Raw genomic sequence first — 25,121 nt, forward strand, 5'->3', positions numbered from 1 at the left:
CTCCATGGTGAGGCCGGACGGGCGGCGGGCGGAGGGGGCTCCTCTCCATGGTGACCCGCCGGGTGTCCGGGATCCTCTCCAGGGTAACCCGGCGGAGCGGGATCCTCTCCATGGTGACCCGGCGGAGCGGGATCCTCTCCATGGTGACTCGCTGGGTGTCCGGGCTCCTCTCCATGGCGACCCGGCGGAGCGGGCTCCCCTCCTTGGCGACCCGGCGGAGCGGGCTCCCCTCCTTGGCGACCCGGCGGAGCGGGATCCTCTCCATGGCGACCCGGCGGAGCGGGATCCTCTCCATGGTGACTCGCTGGGTGGCCGGGCTCCTCTCCATGGCGACCCACCGGACAAGCAGGACCTCCCTGCCCGAGCGGCCGCCCCCGCCCCCCTCGACGACCACCGGCCGCTTCTGGCGGCGCCTGGAACCGTCTGGAAGCCGCCTCGCGCCGCCGTGGCCCCGGCAACTACAGGGCGCCCCGGGCCAGAGGTCAGGGTCCCGGTGGAGGTGGGCGCCGGGGCAGAGGGCAGGGAGAGCCCGCAGCGCGGCGGGGGAAAGGCCGGGGCAGAGGGGCCGAGTGACCGGGCGGAGGGGGCACCGGTGAAATCTGTGCTGATCCAGAGCAAAACCCAAACCCAGGGTGAAGTGAAGCCTGGAGGCAAAGGAGAAGTTGGCAACCCCATAGACAATAACGTTCCTGTCGCTGGCAAAGCACTGGATGGAGCCAAAGGTGAAGCTGCCAACATTATGGGTCATAAACCTCCCATGGATGGCAAAGCAGGGCATGGAGCCAAAGATAAAGCTGCCAATATAATGGATCATACAATCCCTGTTGTCAAAGATCAGAATGGAGTCAAAAGTGAATCTGGCAACATTGAGGTTCATAAAAACCCTTTCGGATTCAAAGGTAGGATAGGAGTCGAAGACGATGCTGCTAACATTTCGGATATTAAAATCCCTGTTGGCGGCAAAGCATGGGACCATGCCAAACGTGAACTTGTTTACATTGTAGATAAGAGAAATCCTATTGACCGCAAAGAAATGGATGGAGCCAAAGATGAAGCTGCCCACATTATAGATCATAAAATTCCTCCTGATATCAAAGTGTGGCATGGAATCGGAGATCAACCTGCCAACAGTACTGATAGTAAGAATCCAGTTGGTATCAAAGATCGGAATGGAGTCCAAGGTGAAGCTGCCAATATTTCTGATAATAAGATTCCTGTTGGCATCAAAAATTGGAATGAAGTGAAAGTTGAACTTGTCAACCCGATAGATAATGAAATTCCTGTCGGTGGCGACACATGGAATAGATTCAAAGGTGAACCTGCCAATATTATGGATCATAAAATGCCTGTCAGTAACAAAGATTGGAACGGAAACAAAGGTGAATCTGTCAACATTACGGATAATAAAATTACTGGCGGTGGCAAAGATTTTAACAGAATTAAAGGTGAACCTGCAAATCTTCTGGATAATAAAATTCCTGTTGTTTTCAAAGATTTGAGTGGTGTCAAAGGTGAAGTTGCCAACAGCATGGATCATAACATTTCCATTGGAAACAAATATAGGAATGGAGTCAAAAGGGAACCAGCGATCCTTATGGATAATAAAATTCCTGTCGGTGGCAAAGATTTTAATGGAGTCAAAGGTGAACCTGACAACCTTACGGATAGTAAGATTCCTGTCGGTAGTAAGATTTGGAAGGGAATGCCTGGTCAACTTATCAATATTGCTGTCTCAAAGAATGGTGGAATAAAACAAAACATAATGAAAATTACACCTCTAACAAATATGGCAAACGCAGAAATTAATTTCAAAGCAAACAAATCTGGAATAAATCTGTTTGAAGGTAAAAACCTGACTGAGAAAAAAGATTTTTCAGTTATTATTGATAATAAATTAACAGTCAAAAACAATGAAATGAATTATCAGCAGATTGACGACGCTGTTTTAAAACGACCAGTTGTTAACTTGCGATCTGCTCTAAGGGAACACAGAGTTTTGTCGATTGACAGGACTATATCGTCACGGGACCCAGAAGCCATGGGTCAGTTTGGGCAACCAGCAGTTGTCCCGAAGGACCAAGAAGGACGAGCAAAGGAAAAATGGAATGAGGGACACTTCAATGTATATCTCAGTAACATGATCCCACTGGACAGAGCTGTCCCAGATACAAGACCAAAAGGGTGAGATTACTATTACAAAAAATCTGCATGTCCTTTTTTTGTACATATTGTTTAAATGTAATTTCAAATGTTAGGTGGCTGTTTATATAATGATATATTCAGCCTGAAGAAGGATCCTGACCCAAAATGTCATCTATCCATGTTCCACAAAATGATACCTGGCCCGCTGAGTTACTCCAGCACTGTGTCTCTTTTGTGGTAAACCAGCATATGCAGTTCATTGGTTGCATATAATGTTGCTAACGCTTTCTGGTGGTGTGTTACTCATTATGGTCTTTATACAAAATATTTTGTAATTTATCATTAACTTTGAATACTGCCACAGTTAGACAAGATTTTAGTGTATTAATACTAAAACATTAATTTTTTTTTTACATTAAATTTTCTGACATTAAATTATGTCACATTAAAAACAAATTATTTGGAGGTGGTATGGAGGAATGTTAATATTTTTAATCAATCCACCGCTATAATGTAATCATTATTACAAAAGATTATTTGAAAGATTGCACTTTTGATTTCCTAAAACATCAGTGAATCTGCATTCCAGCTACATACATAAAATATTGTCAAATAAATGAGAGCACAATTATCTAAAAAAGCTGGAAATAAGGTAATCTTTCTTAAAAGGGGATTTTATATATTGCCCGAATAATGCTTATTTTCATTTTAATGAATTTGCAATCCAGCATTTATTACGACTTTTTATTCCAGCTTCTGCAGAATAGATATATTTGGAAAAAAAAGTTATATTGTCTGTGTTCTACAGGAGGGATGAGCCTAGATATTAAGCTGATGGAAATATAAGATATGAATTTTGAGGTGAGAGGGGGAAAGTTCAATGAAGATGTGTGGGGAAATTTTATTTACACAGAGAGTGGTGGGGGCCTAAATTACCAGGGATGCCTCTGGAGGCAGATATGATAGAGGTTTTTAGATAGGCACGTGGAAGTGCAAGGAATAAACCATAAACGCCTCTCAACTTAAATCTATGCCCTCTATAGTATTGGACATTTCTACCCCGGAGAAGAGATTGTGACTGTCTACTCTATCTAGTATATTATGCAGTACTCATGGTGTGGTTTCCTCTACAATGTAGAAACAAATTGCAGCTTGGATAGTCATTTTGCAGATCAACTGTTCAGGCTCCTAGAGCAATCAATGTCCTGTTACTTTTATTTTCTGTCCCAGTCCTTCTCTGTCTTCAGTCTCCTACATGACTCCAACAATATCCAATGTAAGCTTGAGGAACTGCTACTCATCTTCTAACTGTATGTTTTAGCTTTCAGGACAATGTTGAATGTAACAATGTTGGGTAAAGCTGCACCTTTTTATTCTTTTTCCTTTGATAATTTCACCATTCTATTTTATTGTTTTGTTTTTTTTTCCATTAAATTGTTGTTGCTTCATCGAGATATTGGCTGAAGAAGAGTTCTGACCCAAATATCACCCACCTTTCTTTCTCCAGAGATGCTGCGTGACCTGTTGAGTTACTCCAACACTTTGTGTCTATCTTTTAGTGCTTTATCAACTTTGGTCTGCACTCTCTTTTCTGCTCTTTGACCCACTGAACGATTCCAGCATTGTTCTTTGCTTTTGGAGCATTTTCTTGGTTTGTTTTTTTTAAACTCCGGTTACCTCTTTTTCTGCTCCCCCTATCTCCAATGCAAAATTAGGGATGTAGAAATAGACCAAGATCATGCCGGATGAATTTGCCTTTGTAACAACATTGCACATGCTATGATTCTTTAGCATGTAATCTTCATATCTCTGGCTGTGTGTTTTATTACAGGTGCTCTGATCAAATGATTCACAACAACCTTCCAACCACCAGTATTATCTTGTGCTTCGTGGACGAAGTGTGGTCTACACTCCTAAGGTCTGTTCACAGCATCTTCAACCGATCACCTTCTCATCTCATTAAAGAAGTTATTCTTGTAGATGACTTTAGCACTAGAGGTAAGAGAGGAGGTTTTATTAGTTTCACTAAACCAAACATTTTTGAGATCTACTATAATAGTTTATGCAAATGGAAGTAAGATCTATGTAGGCCTGCAAATTGAGTGAAATGCTATTCTATTTCTAAATCTTACGTGATCTACCTTTTAAATTGTAAATACTTATTTTATCTGTGCTGAATTTAATTATTTATATTCCCGCCAAGCCACCAAAATAATGTTTACAATGTAGGCGTCTAGAGTTACTTTATCTGAGTTCTTGAGTTATCTGTACCCGTGGTATGTTTAACTTCCATTCATCTCCAGATTTGATCTTAATTTTCCTTACCTGGTTCTCCAGCTTAGCAACATAGGGTACATATGGATGGGAAAGGCTTAGTGGGTTATGGGCCAAATGTGGACAGGTGGGTCTAGTGCAGATGGGGCATCTTGGTTGGCATGGGCAAGTTGTTTTCATGCTGTATGACTCTGACTATAACAATATCCTTGGTCAAAACCAAGGTGGCTAGTTGGTATTGCTGCTGATCTTCAGCCAAGGTCAAACAAAAGTAATAGCTTTAGAAAATGTAAAGTCATCTTCAGGGAAAATAACATTTTGTTTGATTCCCAAGAGATAAAAGGACTAAAAAAGATTATAAAAACAACACTGGCTGATCAGCGCCAGAGGCTGATCAGAGAACTTCTGAATACATACTTCGAGATACAAGGGACGGAAAGAAATTTTTTTTTTTCAGTGTTGAACTTCATTTGAGGATGTGTGCTTTCCTGTAAACCATTGCACTTCACTATAGTTCTGTAAGCTGTCTACCATTTAACACTAGGAGCTGTCATTAGAGTGATCTGTTAATATACTCATTAGAGAGATCTACTCAGAAAGACTTTTATGTTTAATTTAGACTTTAGAGATACAATGCGGAAGCAGGCCCTTCGGTCCACCAAGTCAGCCCCAACTAGCAATTACTTCATACACTGGCACAACCCTACACTCGAAGGACAATTTACATTTTTTTACCAAAGCCAATTAACCTACAAATCTATACATCTTTGGAGTATGGGAGGAAACCGGAATAATGCTTTGCAAATCAGAGAAATTCACCGTTTAAACATTTTTTAACATCTTACCCCTGGTTCTTTTGCCAGTCACCTTAAACTTTTATGCCTCTGGAAGTGGCTTTATCGACATCTATTGAATTCACTAACCTTTTTGAATATTAAATAAAATAGCTTTACCAATACCTGTGTAGACCGGAAATAGTTCATCATCAGTACCTTTCTCTCAAATCTCTCTGCACCCCCTACACTCGCTCCTAAAGTTTACACTGAACACCATTTCCCTTCCTAATTGCTTCTTACATGTGCTATTTACAATCTGCTACTCCTGAGCTAAGAGCGCTCTGTACACTAACATTGACTATGGTCTCACCTTTTTTAAAAAAATAGTCTTCAGTGTATTTCGCTCCATTTACCAATTCAGCTCCATTTACCAATTTTCTTTTTTTGTTTGCACAACCTCTCTGCAACATCTTCATAGCTCACTTCCCCACCAACGCCCATCAACAACCCATCCCCTCATCGCACAATCCAGTTTCCATAACATTGCTATCATCAGTAAACTCTGATACTTTCCACTTTTTTTTTGTTTAGTTTATTGTCACATGTACCAGGGGTACAGTGAAAAGTTTTTGTTGTGTGCCAACCAGTCAGTGGAAAGACGGCATGATTACAATCGAGCCATCCATAGTGTACAGATACATTATAAAGGAAATAACATTTAGTGCAAGATCACGTCCAGTTAACTCCAATTAAAGAATTCAGGGGCACTTTCTGTGGCGAGCGACCTTCTGGGTAAGCATTGCTGCCTTGAGTTGTGTGTGTCCATTGGGCACTTTCTGTGGCGCATGGCCTTCTGGGTGAGCACCGCCGCCATTGTCGGTTGGAGTCACGTCTCGCCTTTGGGGACACTTTGTGCTGCACACTGCCTGGGTAAGCACTGCCACCATTGCTGGCTTGTTTCTGATGTAAACTTGAATTATTGTACGGTGTTGTAGAAATTACAAACTGCCAGAATTATTTACGTAGGTGCGAGTGTACATAAGTCGCCTCCTGAGTAAATTAGGGAGTGTGGGTATTAATTGGAATCTCAAGCTTCATTGTTTAATGTGCATCTGTATGCAAAGATGAGCCAGTTACTTCTTGGAAGAAATCAATTTAATGCACAAACTCTACTTTTCTCCTTATTATATAGAATACCTGAAAGAAAATTTAGACAAATATATGTCGCGGTTCCCAAAAGTTCATGTTATTCACCTACAGGAGCGGCATGGTTTAATTCGAGCCAGACTTGTGGGCACAGCAAAGGCAACAGGTATAGTGTGATGGCTCTTCACTTCTTAATTTGTTTCATTTTTATGATTTATCTGGCTTTTTGTGAAAATGGAGGTTAATTCCACTGTACGATCGCAAGAATGTATGGAACAAAGAATGTATGAAAAATTCATGCAACAAAGTTTTGTCCAGCAAAGTTCATGCCAATGAGAGAGGTTTAATTGATCTAATCTGAATCCAATTTCTCTCATTGGCATGAACTTTGTTGGGTACAATTAATTGTACATTCTTTTCTGGAAAATGCCAGTAGTTTTACTCATGACTACTGACAAATTGCCTATAAAAGTGGCAGCAGATTTTGGATTTTTGCACCAATATGCACAAATGCAGAAGTTACTTAATTTAGCAATTGTTCTTCAATGTCATTACTTAGACAATGCTCTGATGCTTAATTCCATAGATTTGATTATAAAATAATCAAGAACAATTAAAATAGTGAATAATGAAGGACATTCAACAGACGCCGCAGAAAAAACACACAATATTGGTGGCTGACAATACAAGATCAGGCATAGTTCCTTCATACATTATTTGAAGTGATCTGTGCTGTTTCTGAAAAGCCTGACCTAGAATTATATCGCCATCCAAATTTTTCAAAATACCAAGACATACAGATTTATAAGTAGTTTTGTTCAGAATAAAGTCTACAATACAAGATCCAATAATTTGAGTATTGAGCATTATCAGAGCCATTGAGATTTTTCTATTTTAAGGAATTATAGTTACATTTAGTCGAGACACAACTTGTTCACTTATAAAACTTTCTGAACTGCCACAATCAAGTGGTACATTAAGTGTATGGCCATTGATGGATACCGTTGTAGCTACATGAGACAAGCTCTGAGGAAATGCAGCTGTAATTGCACATAAAGAGGGCATATACATGGCAGCATTTATACTTTTAGTAGTTGCTTTGGACTTGCATGTTCTAGAATAATGTCACTTCTTGTCACAACCATTACAAGTTGCCTCTCGAGCAGGACGTGTCTTTCTATCATGAATATTACCCCCGCAAAAGTAACACATTGTTTTTGAATAAGTATATGCTGCAGCAAGGACACATTTATCAGTAGAAATTGTTTCAACTTGCTCCATATTAGTACTTGGGTGAGATTCTTTTATAGTAGTTGCAACAGAATACACATTAGATGAGCCATAAGCATCTGAATTTTTCTGAGCCAAGTCTAATGAGTAAGCTTGATTGTAAGCTGACTGTAAATCCAAGGTTTTGTTTTCCAACAGTCTCTGCGTATTAAAAGCGATGCCAAACCATTGATAAAAGAGTCTCGAATAAGTTCCTGTCGATATTGATCAGCTGTAATTACTTTGAAGGCACAGTCTTTACTAAGTCTTTGAAGTAAAAATTCATCAAGTGACTCACCAGGTTTTTGTTTACGAGTAGCAAGAAGGTGTCGAGCAAATATTGGGTGTCTTAACGAAGAGTCTGCTTAGTACATTAATAGCAGAATCATAAATTGTGCATTCCTCTACGTAATCATATACATCATAAGAGACCAAGCTTATTAATTCTGCATTAACTGCAAATAATGCTGCACCTAATTTCTATGTTTCTATTAATATCCTGAATTTGTCTGGTGCATTGTCGCCACACTCATCAAATAAGTTATTTAGTGTACGAAGCCAGTGCTTCCATTCCTTTGCAGCAGTAGGTGAGTTGGGATCCAGATCCAAGCGTTGTGGTTTCAATAGTTTCTCCATCTCGATGTCACACAGCTTAACTTCTGAGATTGAGTTGCTTAAATTGTTGTGAGGGAAACGAAAAATTCTAATTTACTTAAACTTTATTTAAGCTTTAAGCAACTCATTTCTGTAATACACATCTTCAAAGCGCCTGGAAAATATCGCTGATCCGCAGGCCTTGCCGGCCCAAGGCCCCGCACATGCACGCACTTCACAGGCTAAGCCAAATGGTCTGGCAATTTTTTTTAAAGCTTTATCATGTGCAGTTATTGTTCTAGACCCTCCATCTTCCCCCCCCCCCCCTCCACATCCCTTACACTCTCAGCGATTCTGCTGATACTTTATTGTCACAAGTACCTATGAGACTAAGCACAATGAAAAATCTTTGTTTTGCATACAATCCAGTAAAATCATACAGTAGATAAGCACAATCCTAGATAAGTACAAAAGTGCAACAATTGTCGTGTAATAGTAGACTTTACAGAGACAGTACACAAAGAGTCACCACATTTCTGGTCCTTCAAAGTTATTGCTATTGTGCAAGGCTGTTTTTGGATTGTACTACCCTGAGAGCAAAAGTTGGAACTAGGGAAATTGCATAAAATAGGTGTCGGCATTTTCAAAGGGAAGGAGCATACAGATGGTCTCATGTTGACAGATGAATAAATCAGCAGTACATCTCTCTAAACTTACAGCTTGCTTTATTCATCTTAATTTGCTTAGTAAATCTTATGAAGTAGGACGATCCAAGAATTAATCTACGTTCCCAGCTTATCAACCAGACTTCGAACTAATAGAATATAAAATAAAGATATCTATTTTTTTGTTTGGAAGTTCAAAAACAGAATTTGTTTCAAACTTTGTAACAACATGTACTAATTATTTTCATTACAATGCTGGCTCGAAGAGCCAAATGGCCTACTCCTGCACCTATTGTCTAAAGACAATCCTAGAGATGGAGAGTTCATCTGTTACTGTGGTTAAAACCATCTGTATCATGATTGTATCATTTTTTGAACTTGTATACCTAATATCTGCAGTTTATTTTTCTTTGCGAAATGATAACGGCTGAGAAAGGCCATTGCACCACCAATAATTCATCAGAACCACTTTGTAAAACCAAGTTATGTATATTTGCTGTACCCGAGGTGATGTAACAACAGCTGTACAATTGCCTGGCCATAATCTGAAATAAACACATCAGTAGAATGGTAAACAAATTCTTCTCTTCTTATTTTTAGGAGACGTTCTAACATTTTTGGACTCTCATGTTGAATGCAATGTTGGTTGGCTGGAGCCACTTTTGGAAAGGATCCATTTAAAGCGAACAAAAGTAGCTTGTCCTGTGATAGAAGTTATCAGTGATGAAGATATGAGGTACAATTAGACAATATCTAGATCTTTACACTTAATTTGGCTTGATTCAGTGGCTTATCATTAGTGGAATCAATGTTAGAATATTACTCTGGGAATTTCCTCAAGCATTCTCCCAATCAACTGTCCTAACGTTTACAGGGTATAAGCTGCAACTTTGAATAGATGTATAAATGGGACCTCAAGGTATTTCTGTTCATCATGTATGTCCACTTGTAAATCACATACAGTTTATGTTCTGATGTATTTGCAGAAGTGGTCCTTGCACTTCGTTTCAAGCAACTTCAGTTTGTTTCCCAAATCAACATATAGTCATAGAGTCATACAGCAGAGAACCAGGACCCTAGGCCCAAACTGTCCGTGCCAACCAAGTTGCTCCATCTACACTAGTCCCACCTGCCGCATTTGGCCCATATCCTTCTAAACCTTTCCTATCCATGTACTGTACATGGCCAATTGTCTTTTAAATGTTATGTTGTTATTGATGTTAAACGGGTTAGTCTTTGAAATGTAACAAAATCACAGAATGCACGTCTTAAAATTTTGAGATTAGTACTTGATCGTTATTGTGTAGGAACGAACTGCAGATGCTGGTTATACACCAAAAATAGACACAAGATGCTGGAGTAACTCAGCAGGACAGGCAGCATGTTTGGAGAGAAGGAATGGGTGCTGTTTCGGATCTGAAGAAGCCTCGACCCAAAACGTCACCTTCTCTCCAGAGATGCTGTCTGTCCCGCTGAGTTATTCCAGCACTTTTGTCTGTCTTGATTATTAGCTTAGACTTCAGATACATTTCTTGTGCTTTATCCCAGAAAATATCATAATTCTTGATTATCTTAAGTGCAAACAGGCAAAATCATGTCCAAATTGTTCTTCTGCTACATTGGATATTTGCAGACCAATACTTAAAAATGTAAAGCTCCTGAATCTTTCAATGTACTTCCTGTAATTCAAAAGCCAGCGTCGCCTGTTAAAAATAAATAACCATGTCCATTGCGACTCGACATAAGTGTCCAGGAGTTTAAATTAATCGTTTTCAGAAAAATATCATTTAAAATTAAACACCATGAGCAGAACGGCTGTCAATGGCCAGGATTTATCTTTTTGCCGCTATGTTGACACTGGTAGCATTTCAGAATACGAATTGTCAGTGTATGATTACAATACACCATTGTTTGCATTGATTTTTGACTTTTAACACTCGAATCAGGTTTATTTTGGGGATCTGAAATCAAATAGAACATTTGAACCAATAATTCAATATTCATTATTAACTCATTTAGGAAGATAATATTTGAAATTATTCTAAATTGTTCTTAAAGAGTATCCCAGATGCCATTTCAAATTATGCACGAATTGACAATTTTTAACATAAGGGAATCTCATATTATGGCAAATTGTATTAGTTCCGATAACAAAGGGGGAAAAGAAAAAAAACAAAAGAACACACTCTTAAAACAGGGGAAAAGAAAAATTCTAGGTTTGTTTTATGGTTTTTAAAGAAACTTTGGCAAATATTTGAAGTGTAAATATAATTAATTTCCATGCTGAAACCAAACACTAATGCTCATGCCAATGATAGAGCTTTACAGTAGTTTCACAGTGACAGCCTCTAAAAGAGGCAATGCCCTTAAAACATCAGGTTCTGCAACTTTATCTTGCATTCAATAGTAGCATTTGCATAGGTAACATCCTGTTTCCTGGCACATAATAAATTAATATACGTTCAAGTGTCCTTCTAACAGGCGAATAAACATCTCACAGCCTTTTCATTTCCTCCCTGGTTCACTTACATTCTCTCTACCCCTCTTTATATAAAACATAAGTTGTCAAATCCCACGTGACATTTTTAAAACTCGAAATATTCACACATTTTTAATTTATTTGGAAACAAAAATAAAACGTTCTTATTTAGCAGGCAGGGCAGCTTAATCCTTTGGGACAAAAGAATGCCGAAAATGCAAAGGCATCCAAGCCACAGCCTCCACGTCAACCCAAATTCCACAAATGAAGTAATATTATATGGTCTGTTTTGTCCTACAATCCGGGGTAATATGTCCATACTTGTTGTCATGAAAACATACTTCTGACCTCAATGCATGGCATTGATCGAATGGTTAGCGTTTTTCTGTTAGACTTAACAGACATCCCTTTCATTATTCACAAACATTGATTTACAACTTACATATGTATACAGGTTAATATCCTAGGAGAACAGTCCATTATATGTCATGAATTGTGATATAATCTTGGGTAGTCCACATTAAAAGCATTATATTAATAAGGTACACTTTTTCCCTTGTTAAGCAGTCTCATTTAACTTCTCATGAATTAGACTTTAGACGTTAGGAATACAGCATGCAAACAGGCTCTTCGGCCCACCGAGTCCGCGCCGACCAGAGATCACCCCTGTACATCAGCACTATTCTACATATTAGGGACAATTTACAAATTTGTTTAAGATGATTAACCTACAAACCTATACATCTTTGGAGTGTGGGAGGAAACCAGAGCACTCAGAAAAAACCCTTGCGGTCACAGGGAGAACGTACAAACTCTGTACAGATAGCACCTGTAGTCAGGATCAAACTGGAATCTCTGATGCTATAAGGCAGCAACTCTGCTGCTGCACCACTGTGTTGTTTCTAAACAAGTACCTGAATGCTAGGGACGTCTATGAGGATGATGTGTAAGAAAGAGCTGCAAATGCTGGTTCAAATCTGTTAGACACAAAATGCTGGAGTAACTCAATGGGGCAGATGTTTAGATAAACTGATGTTTAGTTAAGTGCAAATTTTCTATCTAATCTTTGTTATCTAAAGTGATTTGTATAGCAAAGATTACATCATGTAGATTTGTACATCGATTAAAGCATAAATGGCAGGTCACTTAGTAAACATGTTGAAAATGACATAGTTAATAGCACAACCTTCCAAACAGATGATAAAATTAAAAAACCCATAGAAAAACTCATTTATGTGAGGCCTATTTCTAGGATAATTTATCTTATTAGTTAGAAAAATGTAAGCATGGATCAGATATATGGACTTCTTCATCGGGCTGCTGCTATGACTATTGGTGAGGTTCTGCGGCTTCCTTTCATGCTCCTGCAACCGGAGAATATGCAATCACCAAGCCCTAACTCGTGCACTGACTGCGTTAGTTTATAGTTATGCGAGTACAGGTGCACAACCTTTTATCCGAAAGCCTTGGGACCAGACACTTTTCGTAATTCGGAATTTTTCGGCTTTCGGAATGGAAGATTTTTAGCGTAGATTTTAACGGCTGGCTCAGTGGTAGAGTGCTCGGCTCATATCCGCAAGGTCGCGAGTTTGCGCCTCGATCCCGGCAGTTACTCGATCGCGAGTTTGAGTCTTCAATGTAGTTTTTTCTTGCAGAATAGGAGAGAATAGGGAGGGTTAGGCTGGGATCATTCTCTGCGAGATGATCTTAGTGCGGGAGACAAGTGTAGGAGAGGTGTACTGACTGTGTGGGCAGAACTTTGGAAGTGATTGCCCACCATTCTCAAAAGCCGCTGTGTCTCCCTGTCCCTGGGATAGCAGGGGCGATCAAACAGCACAATACCCCCCTCCCCCTCCAACTGCAGAGGAATCCGCTCTCTGATGGGCCGCTACGGCGACAAGTGGCAGTTCGCCCACAGCCCGAGCTGCGCCACCCCAAGAACAAGACGTACCTTGCACACCATCAGCTTCTGCCCCTACGGGGAGCGTGTTCCTCTGGAGTTGGAGCAGGGCTGGGCTGGAGTTGCTGATCAGGGATCTCCGTGCTTGCAGTGGGCCTGGGGGTCGGTGTCCCGATGAGGGGGCGCAGCTCGGGCTGTGGGCGAACTGCCACTTGTCGCCGTAGCGGCCCATCGGGGAACGGCTTCTGGTGGTCCTGACGTCTCCGGCTAGTTTGCAGTTTTCCTCTGGAGTTGGAACGGGGCTGGGCTGCTGCTGGCTGTGGGTCTCTGGGATCTCTGTGCTTGCAGTGGGCCTGGGGGTCGGTGTCCAGTTGGTCCTGACGTCTCCGGTGACTGGCACTGACCTGCTGGCATCGCCGACGTGAAGACAGTGCAAAGCCCCCGCGCCGGTGCAATGGGCGGGGAGCTGGAGAGAGGAGGGAAGGGGTCACACACATGGCCGGGAAGCAGAGGGGTGTAGGTGGGGTGAAACTGAAGGGAGCGACAATCTGCTGCTGCCTGCCTGCTGAGTTAAAAAGTTCCCACGCAAGACTCACGATACACTGATACATTGTAACCCTCCCGCGCAATATACCCTCACCTTCTCTTTTATGAATGGGGATTTAGTTCCCCTTTCTTCGAGGGCCGACCGGAGGTTCCGCTGTCACCTCTGCGGGCCGCCCTCGGTGAATGTCTTCAAGGACCGAAAAAATGTCCGCTATTTGGAGCTTTTCGTTATTTGGAATTTCGGATAAAAGGTTGTGCACCTGTATTATGAAATTTCTTCTTCATATGGGATTTTCTCTTCAGAAGGAAGGAAGAAGCAAAGTATTTAGCATCGAGGGAGGCAGGCTTGCTGGATAAAAAAAATAAGACTCAAAGGGCCGTAGTAACTCAGTGGATCAGGAAACATCTCTGGAGATCATGGATAGGTGATGTTTCAGGTCAGGACCTTTCTTCAGATTGATTATGGTGGGCGGGAGGGGGAACAATAAACCTGGATGAGAGGTGATGCAGGACAAAGTGTGGCAGGTAATAGGTGGATATAGGTGAGGATGGGTTTTGACAGGCAGTTGGTTGGACAAAGGCCAGAGATACAGAGACAGAAGGTGTGAGACAAAAGGATTGAAGAGTTGCAGATTGTGAAACTAGAGGAAGGAATGTATGTAGAAGGGGCAGAGGAGGAGATAAATGAGCGTGAGTCCATGTGGGGCATGGGAGAAAGTGGGGTGTGTGAAGGGGGAGGCGGAGGGAGTAGTTATCTAAAATTGGAGAATTCAATGTTAAATTAGAGAATTCAATACCGTTGAGTTGTAGGGTATATAACCTTTATTAGAACTATCAATTTCTTGGCCATAATCAACATGTAGGTCCTCCATGGTTCCTGGCACTAAAGCTGATTATTGATTTCCTAGCTCTAAATTCTTGATAATAGCACTGCCCTAAAATGTACGTCTCCTTCGGAATGCTGGAGACTCTTAACAATTGTCAGGAATCCCCTGGATGCAGTAACCCGAGTAAGGCAGTCATTATATTTAATCGTGGTTCACACTTGATACACGACTACCTTTAGAGGTTATGCTTACCTAACCCCACCTGACTAGTATGTACACACTGCTGCTGAGCAATCCGGGTGGGTTTTTGGAGCTGGGCACAGCAGAAGCTAAACCTGATACTTTGTTTCAATGTCACATGTACCTTGTTAAACCTTAATTCATTTTTTACATACAGTTCAGGAAAAATGTGCTATACAATGGCACAATCATGTACAAGCGTGTAGGAATAGTAAATTACAGTGAGACAGTACCAAGACCTGATAGAAATATATCAAATAATGAGAAGGGGAGAAATCAAAAGTTATGGGAAGAAAGTAGGAGAATGGGGTTGAGAGGCCATGATTGAATGGATGGCCCGAATGGCCTAATTCTGCTCCTATCGCATAATCTTAAAAACTTTTGGGAGGCATTGTTAGGATAGCCAGTCAGAACCTTCTTCCCAGGGTGGAAATGTCAAAGACTAGCGGGTATTGCTTTAAGATGAGAAGGGCAAAATTTAGAATTAAAATCTTTGACCTTCTCCAACCTCCTAAATTATCTCACCTCTTTTCATTTGTGAACTTCAGAACATTTAACTTAATATTTTTTCTAGGAATTTCTTCACTATGCATTGGTGTTTGCTATTAATATCCAAATTGTCTGTTTCTAATTTAGCTATATAGGAGTGAATGGTTTTTTACGAGGAGTATTTACCTGGCCCATGAATTTTGGGTGGAAGTCGATACCCGATGGAATTATAAAAAAATACAATCTAACAGAAATGGACCCAATAAAGTGAGTTGACTTACAATAAACAGACCTTTGCAAGTTCTTGAAGAATTTATGGGCTGAGCTCCAAATCTGAGTTACCTGAGCTAAGAAATAGATAGAACTCTAACAATTATTGTCCATTTTACTTGTTTATGGTCTGATATGAATTTATCACCCAATGTTGTATAGATAAACAATAGGTTGCAATTTTGTAGAACATCAGTGTGTTTCAACTTCCATTATCAGTCTAGCATTATTTTTTTACGAGGGTATTAGACCTGTTCCCTATCTGTGTGATCAGTTTCTCACCTATTTCAATGCAAGATTACTTTCTTCTGATTAAATTTGAATCTTAAGTTTAGGAAAGGTCCTAGATGCCGAGTAACATTGAAACCAAACTTTAGATTAGAACACTGTTTTCAATGTTCTATTTACACATTTTCCAAGTGAACCCATGATTTTTGATGCAACATTTTCTACCATTATTTCATGTCCATAACGTTTTTTCCCCCTAGATGTCCAATAATGGCAGGAGGATTATTTTCAATTGATAAGAAATACTTTCATGAACTGGGCACTTATGATAGAGGCTTGGAAGTCTGGGGTGGAGAAAACATGGAACTCTCATTTAAGGTATTTCCACAGATCATTTGTCTGGAGTTGGAAATATGCATATTCTATTTACTTAAAGAAAATGTCAAGAACTAAAAAATAGTTAGCTAAAATTTCCAGAGAATTATACTTTTAGTATTTTGACAACAGGAACATGTGGTTGATACATAATTAAGTTTGGAGTTTAAAGTATCATAGAGTCATACAGCATGGAAACGGGTCCTTTGAACCAACTTGCCCATGTCGACTAACATCCCCCATCCACACTCGTCCCATCTGCCTGCATTAGGCCCACATCCTTCTAAACCTGTCCTATCCATGTGCCTGTCAAAATATCTTTTTAAAGTTGTGACAGTATCTGCATCAACTACCTCTGGCAGCTCCTTCTACATACCTACCACCCTTTGTGTACAGAAAGAAATGCCCCGCCCCCCCCCCCCCCCCCCCCCCCCCCCCCCCCCCCCCCCCCCCCAAAGGTTGCCCCCTCATAGATTAAACATACGTCCTCTGATTTTTGATTCCTTTCATAACCTCATAATAGCTCCGCTTTCAAGTCATGGCATTAACCTCATAAATCTTCTCTGCACCCTTTCCAGCTTAACAACACCTTTCCTATAACAGGGTGACCAAAACTGAATACAATACTCCAAATCTGGCCTAACCAATGTACAACTGTAGCGTAACCTCACAACTTCTATATTCGATACTCTGTCTAGTGAAGGCCAATATCTATCTGTGACACCATTTTCAAGGAGCTATGTACCCACACTCCTAGATAAAAAATCCATAAATTAATCACTCCAATGCTAATGCAAAAAAACGCTGAGGTCCCCAGTGCAACCAAAGATAGTCCATAGTTCATAGTTGAGGTTAGTGTTGTGTATGTTCACGGACATAGAAACATAGAAGATAGGTGCAGGAGTGACCATTCGGCTCTTCGAGCCTGCACCGCCATTCAATATGATCATGGCTGATCATCCAACTCAGTATCCTGTACCTGCCTTCTCTCCATACCCCCTGATCCCTTTAGCCACAAGGGCCACATCTAACTCCCTCTTAAATATAGCCAATGAACTGGCCTCAACTACCTTCTGTGGCAGAGAATTCCAGAGATTCACCACTCTCTGTGTGAAAAATATTTTTCTCATCTCGGTCCTAAAAGATTTCCCCATTATCCTTAAACTGTGACCCCTTGTTCTGGGCTTCCCCAACATCAGGAACTGTGATTGATGTTGGGAAGAAACTATTCTTGAACCTGGTTGCACTCCGTAATTTGGCTTGTACTATCATGGTCTGACATGCCTACTATACATGATCATTAATTGTACATTTATTTGATCTGTTGTTGAATTTAATGCGTCTTTAAAGCTGCAGCAAGTAAGAATTGCATTGTTCCGGTTATGGTTCATGTGACAGTTAAACACTCTTGGACTTGTCAGACTTTTTTTTTCATTGTGTTTATGGCACAGGTTTGGATGTGTGGAGGAGAAATTGAGATTATCCCTTGTTCAAGAGTGGGCCATATCTTTCGAGATGGCAATCCATATACATTCCCCAAGGATAGAATTAAGACTGTGGAGCGGAATCTGGCCCGTGTGGCAGAGGTTTGGCTGGATGAATATGTCGATGTTTTCTATGGTCATGGTTACCACCATCTTCTTAACACAAATAACATTGAATTTAACATTGGAGACCTAAGTGAGCAAAAAGAACTCCGGAAAAAGCTTCAATGTAAGAGCTTCAAGTGGTATTTAGAAAACATTTATCCTGATATACAAACATCTTTTGTGAAATCTGATGGCTTGGTAAGTTCTTATGATAAAGCAATACTTCTTACAAATTTACGGAAGGTATTCTGAGAAAACATGAAAGCTAATATTATTCGTAGCCTTCAAATGCATGCACACGGAGTTCCATGTTTTAATCCCATCAATCAGATTTTTGTGCTAGCCACATAACTAAAATAGTACTCATCATGATCTTAAAGGAAATTTATGACTGTAACAAAGATAATGATCCTCCAATGGTAACATTAAACTGGAGGATGAGGGAGAGGCATGGTTAAGAGTTCATGTGTAGGAAGGAACTGCAGATGTTGGTTTACACTGAAGATAGATCAAAACCTTTGATGCAAATTGCATCGAGTTCCATACTTTCATCAAACTTGTATGTCCTTGCCCACCTTGGTTCAGAAATATCTCAACTTTAAAAATGTCTCTGTAATGTTGTTCCTCTCTGTAATCCTTCAATATTTAGCTACTCTAATTCTTGTCCCTTAAACAACCTTAAACTTGTGAAAAGAGATTAGTAACATTTCATGTCCAGGACCCTTTATCAGAACTCGGAAAGAAAGAAAAAAAGTTAGCTTGCAGTAGCAAAGAGGATAGGAGAGGGATGGGTAGAACACAGAACGTATCTATGATAGAGAGACCAAATGACTTATTGTGACAGTTAAGTAGCTGATTATGACTAATGTTTTGCTAATAGTAAGGCTGTGAGATATGTTCAACCGGCCAGACTATAAGAGCATGGAAAAGTGAAACAAAATAATGTTTTTGAGTATTGAGTATTTATCAGTATTGAGTCCTGAATGCTACTGTGCCCAGGCCGAAGTTAGTGTTGTTCCTTATGCTTTTATTGGGCCTTGTTTGCAATAATGCAGCAGACAGTAGTCAAAGCAAAATCATGAATTCAAGTAGTAGGCTACTAGAAGATAGACACAAAAAGCTGGTGTAACTCAGCGGGACAGACAGCATTTCTGGAGAGAAGAAATGGGTGACATTTCGGGTTGAGACCCTTCTTCAGACTAGTAGGCTACTAGAACTCCAGTAGTAGGCTACCAGGGTAACTCTTACGGTCTGAGTGCAATTTCTTTACAAAAGTAACTTTATTTTCCAATGCCGCAAACAAAACCTGTAACAAATTGGTTGTAAATGTCCTCAGAGGTATTCAATTGTTCCACAATTAATTTATAGCTCGATATAAAATTTAATTCAGTTTAGTACGACATATTTATCATGAATATCTGCTCCAGAAGTACAACATCTGTATTTTCCAATTGACACCTTGTTTCTATGTTTCTTGTTATACTTTATATATTCAAAATAATTGAAACTATTTTTATGAAATTCCGTGCGACATTGACATAAAGACACTACAATCTTTGAATAGTATTTCACGGGATATGGTTTTACAAAAGTTTTTACACCATCTTACTATCATACAGCTAAATTTCATCAAACAGTTTAATTTTAAAATAACTAACTTGCCTTTGATAATGAGCGGAATCAATGATTCCCGGATTACTTACCATCCTAAAATGTGCAAACATTTCTTGGTTTCCACTTTCCATCAATAAAACATTCTGACGATCACTCCTGTAGTCTTGGGCTGATATTTAGTCAGTGAATTTCAACTCTGCAATCAAAATTGTTATAGATAGGTGAAAATTAATAATTAAATGGTTACCATCTGTTAATGGTATTTTAACAATATGCTGTATTTTCTGTATCTGATTAACACTTGTTGTCAATTTTTAGCTATTTAATGTTGGAACAAGGAAATGTCTTGCTGTTGAAAATGGCACGTTTTCATTTGAAATATGTGATATTAATAAAAAGGTAAGACATTCCCAAAATTATATAGGACTGATTTTGTTCCTTTATACCATCCTGTTTTTATATTACCACTTCCTTTGTACCTTCATCAATTTTGGTCCAAGCCTTGATAATCAGATAAGGACTTCATTAATATTGTCCATGAACTTCTGTAACATAGAAACACAACATAATTTTGGATAAATAAACAGTGCCTAAACTGTGCAAACTATAATCACAACCACACAGTGGAACATTGTCAAAGCAGTATTTGGAAACTCTTGAAAATGTGGATTCTGCACGATGCTTGGAGCAATTTTTGGAAAGTGTACAGTAAATGCAGAATCCTTGGGTGCTTGATGGGGTATGTCAATAACTCCCTAAAAGTGGCAACGCAAGTCGATGGTAAAAAAGACAGCCTTCATCGGTTGCGCATTGAGTATAACAGTAAAGAAACCATGTACATTTTTCAGTGGGCCACATTTGGAATATTGTATGTGATTCTGATTGCTGCATTACTGGAAAGATGTGGAGGCTTTTGGAGAGGGTGCAGAAGAGGTTTACCAAAATGCTGCCTGGATTAGGGGTTAATGCTATAATGCCTGAGACTTTGTAAAAGGCTTAAAGCACCTATTGTTAGAAACATTTAAAATATTTATTTTCTTGACAGAATCAGCATTTTAGCCATTCGTGGTTACGGCTAATTCAACACATGGACTTGTGCATAGCTTTGTTGGACATGAAACGGGAAATTGGGATGAGATCTTGTGATAAAAAAAACAATAACTTAAGGTGGCTCCATGAGTCGCTTACAGCTGAATCAACATTGGTAAGTAATTAAAATACTTTGAAGTTTATTTTTCAAGCAATAAATTTAAATCTGAATCTCTTCCCTTCATCCCGGATGAAAGTAAATTAGTTTATCATAATTAATTGTAATGTAAACAGCGCCTTCCTTCAACGTGGAGAGTGCACACAGTAAGTAGTTGGACTCTAACAAAGCACCAAGGATACAGGTCATCATTACTTCATTCCAACATGGCCACATCCCACCAGCAGAGGGACCCCGATCTTTCAAATGAATGTCATAGTTTCAGTGTTTTTGGATTTCTTCAGTAGGAATTAAAATGGTCAAAATGTAAAGTATGGGTGAAATTTATAATGTAGTTTTCCATTATTGCATGCACTGTTATCTCATCTGATTTAAATAATGTAACTCAGATATTAATCTTTGCCCAGCTGCTGATTACTCTTTTAGCTTTGCATGAATAGAGTAGCCACTCTACAGAAATTAAATGCAGATGTACGATGGGCCACTCCAACTTAATTTGGCCTTCCTTGGGTTCTTCTTTCAACGAAGTTTAAGACTTCCTATAAGTACATTTTTTACACTTTTGCCCTTTAATTTTAATCCCTATAGCATACTGTAGGTTAAAACCATTAAGAAAGGTAAGGGCAGATTGGAAAAAATGTATAAAAATTAAGGTAATGCATGCCTATATTTCTTTTCACTGCAGCATCTATTTGATTATATGTCATGGAATAAGTTTCACATTATTATTGCACAACTATTTGTATGTTCTCCTTGTGACCGTGTGGGTTTATTCGCACACTCCAAAAATGTACAGGTTTGTAGGTTATTTGGCTTTGATAAAAATTGTAAATTGTCTCTCGTGTGCTAGTAGCTGGAATAGTGCTAATGTACAGGGTGATCGCTGGTTGGCACGGACACGGTGGACCGAAGGGCCTGTTTCTGTGTTGTATCTCTGAAGTCTAAAAGTCTACATGCTAAATAATACATTTTTTTGTTTTGTAGACGGATCATATCCTTTGGGAGATTTCTCAATTTCCTTTGTGTTTAGAAGGTAATCTATTTGGAAAAGTCTTAATGATGAACTCTTGTGATCATTCTAATCCACACCAGAAATGGAAATTCACCAACTATTACAAGGATTGATGGAGGCAATGATCGAACGTCAGCTTGTGGTGATGCAAGCATTATAAGAGGTTGACTAAAATATTATTTGTTTGGAATGGTGCCAAAACCAATGACATTGACCAAAAAACATTCAAACCCACCCTGCATAGCCTGAAAACAAGTTTCCAAGATAAATGTTTCCATGTGGGTGCCAAAAGGAACTGCAATGCAGGGCATTATGCAATACTTGGCTGTAAGAATGAACAATGATATTTTTCTGTTCTTACAGAAAAATTAAACATTACTTTGGTTCAGCTAATGTGATGTAATTCTTTATTTGTAGAAAAATGGAAATTAATTTATTATGACATAAGTAAACACAAATCGATTGTGAAATAATGTAATTTTGACATTTTTCATTTGATCGGCGGTTTTGAAATCATACTTTAATACCTGTATTAAAAGGAAAGCTTTTAAGTGACAAGATGAGGTGAGAAAATAATTAAACTGTAATCCTACTTTCAGATTTTCACGATTTTTTTTGGTTCAACTGGCAATAAAAAGAGCATTCTGTTTGTAATTCTCTGAGTTGGAATAGTTTATCTATCTGCAAAATGCTTTCTTTTGACATAAGTGGCCAGGTATTTGTTCATCAGAAAGGATTGGAAATTAGCGGCACTTCTATAAGCACTGCACAATTTGTAATTCAAATGAATAATCCAGTAAATAACTACCAGGAAAATACAAAGTGCTGGATTAAATCTGCGAGTCAGACAGCCTCTGTGGAAAAAATGGATATACGACATTTCGGTCAGGACCTGAAGAAGAATCCTGACTCGAAACGTTATCAGTCCATTCCCTTCACAGATACTGTCGGACCCGCTGAGTTAGTCCAATACTTTGTGTTTTGCTCAAGATTCCAGCATTTGCAGTTCCTTGTGTTCCAAGAAACTACCAGAAAAAGTCTGTACTGGCAAAGGGATTGATAATAATGATGGAAAATGAAAAATTAATATTGTAGGTTGGTTTTCAGTTTGATCCCCATGATGGTGCTTTTTTTTTAGGAGGAGATGTTGAGCAGACTAGGCCTGTACCTTAGATGTGATATCACCGAACCTTACAAAATATTCCTATGTGTGACAGGAAAGATTCAGAGGCGATGTTTCCCTTGGCTGGGGTGTCTGGAACCAGGAATCATGTCTCAAAATAATAGGTGGACTGTTCAGAACTGAGATGAGAAGAAATGTCTTCAACCAAAGTGATGAACCTTTAGGATTCACCATATAAGAGTGCTTGTGTGTGTGATCAGTTGCTGAGTATATTGAAAAGAGGGAGAAACTGATAGAAGTCTAGATATTAAGGACATTAAGATATATGGGGTTACTATCGGAAGGTGACCCTGCAGTAAGTCATAGGCCATGATTTTATTGAATACCAGGATGATGTCAAATGGCCTTTCCTGTTGCTCCTTTGTAGGACTTGTTCAGCACAAACATGCCTATATAATGATCAGAATACCAGGTGACAAAAGAATAGGCCGAATATTGTTTGTGATGGAATTCGAATAGTACATCAGCAATAGAGGCCGTGGGAATCAAGATGTTTTCTTTGCAACCTTTCAGGAACATTTTGCAATAATAAAAATATTTTCAATTGATAATCACAGTTGACTTGCTGGTTTGGAAGTGGATTTAATAAACAGCAAAGGAATATTCCTGCTTTCAACGTGGCATTCGTGGTTATACTGTTGGAATGCCAGAGGAGGTCACTTTTTAATTACAAATACAGTTGCCCAGTCACACCATAAACAGTGCAATGTCTAATGTTAAGATATGTTTGCAGTGCTGTGAAATAAAATGCTTTTTTTAAATTTGGCTTCTTTAAATTGTAAGCAACTGCTTGGCTGATAGAACGATTTGCATGTTAATTTCTCAAGAAAGAAAGGGCAGCACAGTGGCGCAGTGGTAGGGTTGCTGCCTTACAGCGCCAGAAAGCTGTGTTGGATCCTGATTCTGGTTGCTGTTTGTATGGAGTTTGTAAGTTCCCCTGTGACCACATTGGTTTTCTCCGGGCGCTCCAGTTTCCTCCGACACTCCAAAAACATGCAGTTTTGTAGGTTAATTGGGATTGCTAAAATTGTAAATTGTTCCTACTGTGTAGGATAGTGCCAGTGTACGGTGATCGCTGGTCGATGTAGACTCGGTGGGCCAAAGGCCCTGCTTCCGCACTGTATCTCTAAAGTCTAAAGAACTGTTTCACTCAGACAATGGAAAAGGGCCAAAATTAAATGGGAGCCATTTCTTCAGCATCAATAATAAACAATATTTTCTTTCTGGAGGATGTAGGGTTTTCTGTGTGGGCGTCATAGATGTAAAACTCTACTTAATGCCCTATAATCAGTTCAATAATTTTGAGACATTACTGTAAATGTCTGCTATTGTGATTCCCTACTTGATATTTGTCAGGAAATGCTCTTTTTATTACTATTAAATATTGAAAAGTTCCACATCGTTGGCATGGCTGTTTAGTGTTTCATGTTTTTTGTTATTTGATCTTTAAAGCTAAATCAAATTGTCACAGTATTTGCTGATCATTTTCCAAGCCCCTACTGATTTTACAAAGTTACTCATTTTGTCTTTAAATTCTGGGGGAACAAAATAGATCATCACGTTTTCTGTCAAGTGTTGAGCAGGGAAACAGTTTCAGGCCTTTGCCATTTTTAGCCTTGAGACAGCATCACTATGTCATTATGTTACTTCGAATGGTTGAGATTTGCCACCAAGGAAGATTCTGGCAGTGGAGAATATACCTTCAATGAGAGCAAGTTTGGGAATTCAGTACGAAGAAGGGTCCAGACCCAAAACATCACCTATTTATGTTCTCTAAAGATGCTGCGTTACTCCAGCACTTTGAGTCTTTTTTTGCTGACTGCATACTTTTATTTTTAAATAAAATACATTTACTTTTGTATTATTGAAATGAATGGATTTAGGAAAATTCCAGTTCTTCTGGACTGAATTAAAATTCTGTCAATTAGTAAGCATAGCATAGTATGGATGATCAATAGAATGATCTGGTGGGGACATGCTTTAGTTGAAATTGGGTATTCCAAAATACAGAACAGATTATATAGCTCGCCACTGTGAAAAGGGACCCGGTGGGCCACTGCCTGCAGGAATGAAACTCTGAAGCCGCTGAGCTCAGCCCCGAAGACCAGAGAGTCAAGGAAGAGGGATCCACTGGCAACAATAGACATGAGTGGGCCGGTAGGAGAGGGACCAGCTCATTCAAGGTCGGCTGCAGGAGGCGCCCCTGGGACACAGACGATCTGGCAAAGAGAGGGACATTGGTTGGCGGACCGAGTGTGTCAAGAGTGACGGAGGAGGTCCTGTAGCTGCCTGGGGC

At 39.6% G+C, this 25,121-nt stretch overlaps 1 protein-coding gene across 1 annotated transcript in view; it reads left to right on the forward strand.

The window, feature by feature from the left end:
- Positions 1-24,219, forward strand: part of LOC129698803 (uncharacterized) — a 24,729-nt gene extending 510 nt beyond the window's left edge. Inside the window, exons 2-11 of the mRNA XM_055638087.1 lie at positions 13-2,181; positions 3,974-4,140; positions 6,385-6,504; positions 9,467-9,602; positions 15,495-15,614; positions 16,106-16,223; positions 17,672-18,007; positions 19,742-19,822; positions 20,469-20,627; positions 21,615-24,219. Of these exons, the coding sequence (XP_055494062.1) occupies positions 13-2,181; positions 3,974-4,140; positions 6,385-6,504; positions 9,467-9,602; positions 15,495-15,614; positions 16,106-16,223; positions 17,672-18,007; positions 19,742-19,822; positions 20,469-20,627; positions 21,615-21,755 (3,547 nt within the window). The 3' untranslated portion in view covers positions 21,756-24,219. The remainder of the gene's footprint in view (positions 1-12; positions 2,182-3,973; positions 4,141-6,384; positions 6,505-9,466; positions 9,603-15,494; positions 15,615-16,105; positions 16,224-17,671; positions 18,008-19,741; positions 19,823-20,468; positions 20,628-21,614) is intronic.
- Positions 24,220-25,121: the final 902 nt, after the last annotated feature.

Source organism: Leucoraja erinacea, chromosome 7 (assembly GCF_028641065.1).
Source record: "Leucoraja erinacea ecotype New England chromosome 7, Leri_hhj_1, whole genome shotgun sequence".
NCBI classification, from domain to species: Eukaryota; Metazoa; Chordata; class Chondrichthyes; order Rajiformes; family Rajidae; genus Leucoraja; species Leucoraja erinaceus.